This window comes from Physeter macrocephalus, unplaced genomic scaffold, assembly GCF_002837175.3.
Source record: "Physeter macrocephalus isolate SW-GA unplaced genomic scaffold, ASM283717v5 random_211, whole genome shotgun sequence".
Classification (NCBI taxonomy): domain Eukaryota; kingdom Metazoa; phylum Chordata; class Mammalia; order Artiodactyla; family Physeteridae; genus Physeter; species Physeter macrocephalus.
This window is the reverse complement of record NW_021145497.1, coordinates 4,949-12,453: the sequence shown is the minus strand read 5'-3', so window position 1 is coordinate 12,453 and position 7,505 is coordinate 4,949. Positions and strand designations below refer to the sequence as shown.

Genomic DNA, 7,505 nt, shown 5'->3' with positions numbered 1-7,505 from the left:
AGCCATGGCCGCTGAGCCTGCGCGTCCGGAGCCTGTGCTCCGCAACGGGAGAGGCCACAACAGTGAGAAGCCCGCGTAACGCAAAAAAAAAAAAAAGAATTTTTATCTTGTTTAAGAATTTTTTAACTACCTGGTGGCCATAAAAATATTTTCTCCTAATCTCTTTTAAGAGTATTACAGTTTTGCATTTTACACTTAGGTCTGTAATCTATGTGAAATTGACTTCTGAATATGGTCTGAAGTAGGGATCTAATTTTATTTTATCCTATGTGGATAAACTGTCGACTGAAAAAAAAAGGCACAACGTGAGAGTTTTGAGTTAAGTTTTATTTGGGGCAAAATGAGGACTACGGCCCGGGAGACAGCATATCAGAGAGCTCTGAGAAACTGCTCTGGAGAGGTAGGGGGGAAGGTCGGTATATATGTGATTTTGGTGAAGGGGACGTACATGCAATCCAGCACACATTTTTGCAGAAGGCTGTCGCTAGTCTTGTGAAGTTTACTACTAGTCACAAGGAGCAGGTGTCTCCATTAATGACTTTAATGCCTTTTTAGGTATGAGGAGATGCAAGAATTGGGCTCGTAAAATCTTCCCTTGAAAATATCTAACTATCTGGGACTTCCCTGGCGGTCCAGTGGTTAAGACTCTGTGCTTCCACTGCAGGGGGCATGGGTTTGATCCCACAATTACTTAGCCTGCGCGTCTGGAGCCTGTGCTCCGCAACAAGAGAGGCCGCGATAGTGAGAGGCCCGTGCACCGCGATGAAGAGTGGCCCCCGCTTGCCACAACTAGAGAAAGCCCTCGCACAGAAAGGAAGACCCAACACAGCCATAAATAAATAAATAAACAAATTTTTTTAAAAAATCAAGAACACCCCCAAATTCTCTCTGCTCCACTTTACCAAGTTTCGTCAAGCCTGGGGTCTCCACTTTCTCATCGGGAGAACAGGACAGCCAAGCTGCCTGGGATTCTGAAATCTGACCCCGATGATAAAGACCTTTATGTCGTTCTCAATCCTTATAGATCCTCCTGGACAGAGACAGAGGATAAACCAGACCAGGCGGGAGGCAGCCCTGCCCCCTCCCCAGCTGCACTTGTGCCCCTGTCCCCGACAGACCCCAGCCTGCCAGGCCCCCTCGCATCTCAGGGGTTTGCTGGCCTCACCCCTCTGCCCTGAGCACCTTCCCCATCCTCCCACCAGCTGGCTCTGCCTCCCCCCAACTTTAATATACAGGTAGGTCTGACCTTTCCTGACCACGCCGTTTAATGAGGCCTATCCCATGTTTTCCTATCATTTATAGAAACATGACAGCTATCAACATTTTAAAATTATGTATTATTTATTGCTTTGCTTGTTTATTGCCTGTTATTCCTCAATAGACCGTAAGCTCCATGAGGAAAAGGACCGTGTTTTCCTTTCACAAAGAACCTGGCAAAGAGCAGACCCTCAACTGAGTGAAGAGCTTTGTCTGATGAATGTCACAGGCCACTGTCCCCACCCCAAACCCCTACACTCCTTCCCCTGTTAGTTTTGACCAGCTCTCCACTTGACCAAGTCCGCAGGCACGAAAGTCTCTAAATTAGGAATTAAAAAGGAAGTGTGGGGTATTCCCTGGCATTCCAGTGGGCTCCGTGCTTTCACTGCCAAGGGCATGGGTTCAATCCCTGTTCAGGGAACTAAGATCCCACAAGCCATGCAGTGCAGCCAAAAAAAAAAAAAAAAAAAAAAAAAAAAGCTTTGTGACAGGTATTTTTACATGCATTATCTCATTTAATCCTGAAAACACTCTACATAGAGTGTTCTGCCTGTGTTTTCCTCTAAGAGTTTGATAGTGTCTGGCCTTACATGTAGGTCTTTAACCCATTCTGAGTTTATTTTTGTGTATGGTGTTAGGGAGCGTTCTAATTTCATACTTTTACATGTAGCTGTCCAGTTTTCCCAGCACTCTATGAGGCAGGTGCTATTATATTTCCATTTTAAAGATGAAGAAATTCATGCTCAGAGGAGTTGCTCAAGGTCACAAGCCTATGAGTGAAGAAAATGAGATTTGAACCCAGGGCTGTCTGGCTCCAGCACCTGAGTCCTACACCATTAGGCCATTCAACCTTTGTGATACAGGGACCAGCTGAAAAATGACTCTCTTAAATGGAGGTGACTTGTTAGGTCTAAAACTAGATTCCTTAGAGGAGTTTATGTGCTTTTGAAGCACTATATGTATTCAGCATATAACCATGATAAAAGAGCTTTTCCTGTTAAACATATATTACTCACTAGGAAATCTGGCTTTAAGTGAGGGAGAAGTGAGTTAAGTAGTGTTTCAGATGACAAAAGTGAGAAGGAAAAGCAATTCCTTTTAATGCAATCAATTCTAAAATGCCAGAAAGAGACTGGCATGCAATGCTCTAAAGTGGTTCTCAAAGTGTGGTCCCATATGGGAACATGTGTATATGTATGACTGATTCACTCTGTTGTAAAGCAGAAACTAACACACCATTGTAAAACAGTTATACTCCAATAAAGATGTTAAAAAAAAAAAGTGTGGTCCCAGACCGTGAGCATCACCTGAGAACCTATAAGGACTATGGATTCTTGAGCCCCACCTCAGACCCACTGAACTCTGAGGGTGGGGCTGGGCCATCGTGGTTTAATAAGTCCTGCAGGTGATTCTGGTGCACACTCAAGTTGGAGAACCACTGCTTTAAATCTTCACCCTTGGAGGGAAGCTTCCCACCCCTGTGTCATTTGGGCCTTGAATGGGTTACAGGTGTGATGGTCCCCCTGGCCCAGGAGGGAGGAGACACAGGCAGTCCTGTCTTTACCCTACTTTTTGTTATATATTATTTTCTGAACTTTGTGAAGGGAAAAAAGGCCAGGAACCACTGCCTTAGGGAACCCAGGCACTTCTCACTTATTTAATTTACACATATATACATTCTTTTAAAATATTTTTTTCCACTATGGTTTATCCCAGGAGGTTGGATATAGTTCCCTGCACTATACAGTCGGACCTCGTTATCTATCTATTCTAAATGTAATAGTTTGGGACTTCCCTGGTGGCTCAGTGGTTAAGAATCTGCCTGCCAATGCAGGGGACATGGGTTTGATCCCTGGTCCGGGAAGATCCCACATGCCACAGAGCAACCAAGCTTGTGTGCCACAACTACTGAGCCCACATGCCGCAACTACTGAAGCCTGCGCACTCTAGGGCCCGTGTGCCACAACTACTGAGCCCGTGTGCTGCAACTACTGAAGCCTGTGCCCCTAGAGTCCGTGTTCTGCAACAAGAGAAGCCACCGGAATGAGAAGCCCATGCACTGCAATGAAGAGTAGCCCTGGCTCGCCACAACTAGAGAAAGCCCGATGCAGAAAGCCCAAAGCCAATGAAGACCCAATGCAGCCAAAAACATAAATAAATAAAACCAACCAAACAAACAAATAAATAAATGTGATCGTTTGCATCTACTAACCCCAATCTCCCAGTCCGTCCCTCTCCCTCCCCCGCTCCCTCTTGGCAACCACAAGTCTGCTCTCTATGTCTGACTTCTCACTTACTTAAAAAAATCTGGTAATAACAATAATACTAACATTATTTTAACAGCAGAAATTATTATTTATTGGATTATATAATGTGCTAAGCAATTTACATATAATTTTTTGTTGAAATCTTACAACCACCCTGAGTTAGTTATTATTATTAGCCCCATTTTACAGATAGGGGAACAGGGCTTGTAGAAGTTGAGAGATCCTCAAGGTCATCCAGTTAATAGAGCACAGGTGGTGTGTACACCCAGGTCTTTCTAACCCTATGATGCCTGTGCTCTTAAAGGTCAAGGTTAATACCACTGCTTCTAACATTGCTCTGTGCCAGGCATTATTTTAAGCACATTATATGCTTCTTCAATTATTACAACTATGATTATTCCCACTTCACAAATGAGGAAACGGAGGCTCAAAGAAATTAAATAACTTTCCCAAGGGCACAAGCTGGTAAACTGTGGAACCAGGATTAGAACTCAAGAATTTTGGCTCTAGTTGAATGTTCTTAACCATCAGGAAAGCCTCCCAGTCCTTGGAGGATGGAGACAGAGATGCTATGGTGACCATTTAGGGATAAAATTACTTAACGACTCCCATTGCTGCGGGAGTGTGTGCGGTGGAGGGGATCTCTGGCTGGGCGCTGTCGTGGAGTCTGTTTGCTCTTTGCTCTCCTGTTTCCGGCTCACACCTGCCGCTCCAGGGCCTGGCCATGGTGCTGGCCTCACATAAGTCAGGCGCACGTGGAGCTGCTCTGCCGCTGAACAGGCTCTGGCGTACAGCTGCCTGTGGATTACATTCTTTTACGCACACAGCATCAGAGACCAGAGCCTCCTCCTGCGGCCTGTCCCCAGACCTCAGGGCCATGAATACAGTGAGACCAGCAGTGAGACAGGAGAGGGCAGTGCCTCTTCCAGCTAGAGTAACTGCCTTGGAGGCCTAACCACCCCCATTTGCAGTTCTGGTCAGAAGCCTGGGTTTGTGTGTGAGGAAGTTGGGATCCTGACCTTCAGGACAAGATGAGAATAGCTTAAACAATCAGAGGGCACTTTCTGGGATGTATGCAATTTTTCCACACACACACCAGCTGGAGTGGAGTGAGGAAAGCAGGGAACTGGGGAGGGGGGGTTGACACAAAAGCCTGAGTCCTGAGTTCATCTCTAATTTTGTGGCCAGTATCCTGAGGCTCAACTGGAGCCCTTCTGTTGTTGATACTGGCATCCCCATCATCTCCTCACATTCCCTGCTATTGACATGGACTGGTTACCTTGCTTCCTCTTCCTCAAATGGAAAGGTCTGAAGTTTCTATTGAACAGTAGGCCTCTTGAGGAGGAGGAGGTAAGCTTCTGACACAGCTAGGGGAATGCCACTCCAGAAGCCCCTTGGTATCAATAATTGTACGAATCTGTGGATCTTAGAGGGTTCTATTCCTTCTAGTCTAATCTTGCCATGCTTACACACATCAGATTGTTTGGAAGGGTCTGGGAGATGGGTGGGGCAAATGCAAGAACGGGGCTGGTGGGGTTGAAAATCATACAGAAGGCTCACCCTCAGACTCGCCTGCTACCTTTCAGGAGCAGGACAGGAGGACGGAGTCTGCTGTGCAGTGACAGAAACCAAGGTGATGTGACACAAAGTGGTGGCAGGCCATGATCGGTACCCAAGGGATCCACTTCTAAATCAAATGGCAAGCTCCTTGAGGGGCCGGAACTATGTCTTATTCATCACTGTACCCCTAATATGCAGAATAGATCCCGGCACAAAATTGGCACTCAAGAAATATTTGACGAAAGGAAGTACTGAGACCGGCTACAACGTGGATGGACCTTGAAAACATAAGGCTAAATGAAAGAAACCAGTCACAAAGGACCACCATATATCATATGATTCCATTTATTTTAAATGTCTAGAATAGGCAAATTTATAGAGACAGAGCGTGGTTGTCTAGGGCTAGGGAGGATGGGGGGATTGGGGAGCAATGGCTAAGGGGTGCTGGATTTCTTGGTGGGGTAGTTAAAATGCTCTAAAATTGACTGTGGTGATGGATGTGAATATACAGTTGATGCTTGAACAACCTGGGTTTCAACTGCACAGGTCCACTTATATGTGGATTTTTTTCAATAGCAAATACACAATCTGCGGTTGGTTGAACCCGCAGGTTCTGAACCCACGGATGCAGAGCCATGTATATGGAGGTACTGTGTATATGGAGAGCTGACTGTAAGTTATACTTGGATTTTCCACTGCACAGAGGTTCGGTGCCCCTAAGCCCCTCCCTGTTCACTAGTCAACTCTACTTTGTAAATATACTTGACTAATTGATTTAGGGAAGCTGGGCATTTAAAAAATTATTATTTAGATTTTACTTTTTTAGAGCAGTTTTAGGTTCACAGTGAAATTGAGGGGAAGGTGCAGGGATTTCCCATATACCTCCTGCCTCCACACGTGCTCAGCCTCCCCCAGATCAACATCCCCCACCAATGGTACCTTTGTTACAATCGTTGAACCTACACTGACACATCATCACCCAAAGTCCACAGTTTAGATTTACGATTCACTCTTGGTGTTGTACATTCTGTGGATCTGGACAAATGTCTAATGACACGTATCTGTCATGTATGATATAATACAGAGTATTTTCCTAAAAATCCTCTGTTCTGCAATTTTTCAGAAAGCAAGATTTTTGCTATACGTCCATTTGCTGCCTTAGCTCAGGTTTTCAGTTAAATAAGTAAAAGTTAACTGAGGCATAGCCCAACTACCTCATTTGGTTAAAAAAATGTGAATGACAGTGAAACCAAACACAGAAATTAGAGGGTTCTAATTATTTCTACCAAGTCTTCCTGGTTCTGGACTAATCTTGAAAACCTTCTTTTAGCATAAGTAATACAATTTGTCCCTCCCTCAATTGGGCTTTATCACCTTCATGATTTCCAGTCTCGAACTTCAACCCCCTTTATCACAAGTCGCTGTCAAACTTGCCCCATATTTTCTCAGAATGTCCTCTAGGGATATTTCTTTGTGTACGTGCCTGTGTGTGTGTGTGTGTGTGTGTGTGTGTGTGTGTGTGTGTGTGTGTGTGTGTGTGTTTGCCTCTTCATCTCACCACCTCCCAACTCTATCTGCAGACCATAAAACTCCCCACTGAAACCACCAAAGATCATTTGGCTTACTTTTGGAAATGCAGAAAGTATTATGTTTTTGGGCAAATCCCAAATAGACCCCTCTCCAAATGCCAGTTTCTTCCCTATCAGTTTTATTCTCCCCTAATGGTATGTTTGTTTGTATACATTTCAGGTTTCTCTCAGAAGCCCAGGCCAAAGAGGGGGCTGAGTTGACTTCAAAAGCCCAGGAGACATACCTGGCTGCTTTCTGAGTGAGCTCCAGCGGGAAATCTGGGCACAGTAATTGCAGCAAGCAGTGATATTCCCTCATGGTCAGCAAATCTGGAGTGGAAATGGATAGGAACACATTAGGTCTCTGCATGTGAAGTCACTGCTGTCTTTTTGATCATTTCATGGGTTTCAGACCTACTCTCAGTAGAGCTGCTCTTTTAAAGGTGAGTCAGTGTTAAGGCTGCATTAGCCACTAACCCTCCAAGGGTGAGATTTTAAGATCAATATTTCTACAGAGTTTTTCCTGGATGGGAGGCACCCAGCTACAATATTTTGGCCTAAGGAGCTTCACCGGTTTGAAAGATGGTCCGGTAAGAAGGTAACTTTATTAGCCTTCTTATGTATGAAAATCCACAAGAATGAGTCATTTCAGAGCTGGCTAAGTTTGCTGAAATTCTCTGGCATGGTAACATTCACCACAACATGCCCAAAGACCATCCACAGAATATCTGCAAGCAGTATTAAGGCAAATGCAGTCTTGCAATGTATGGAGGAGAAGAATACAGCGTAGCAATCCACAGACCTTCTTACTCTGTCATCCAGTATTGTGCAGGCTGGCTCCTTTTGGATGCCT

General features: G+C 44.9%; 1 protein-coding gene across 1 annotated transcript in view; it reads right to left on the bottom strand.

Moving 5' to 3' along the window:
- Nucleotides 1-6,977, bottom strand: part of CSTPP1 (centriolar satellite-associated tubulin polyglutamylase complex regulator 1) — a 23,331-nt gene extending 16,354 nt beyond the window's left edge. The window contains exon 1 of the mRNA XM_028484689.2: nucleotides 6,898-6,977. Coding sequence (XP_028340490.1) covers nucleotides 6,898-6,971 — 74 coding nt within the window. The 5' untranslated portion in view covers nucleotides 6,972-6,977. The remainder of the gene's footprint in view (nucleotides 1-6,897) is intronic.
- Nucleotides 6,978-7,505: the final 528 nt, after the last annotated feature.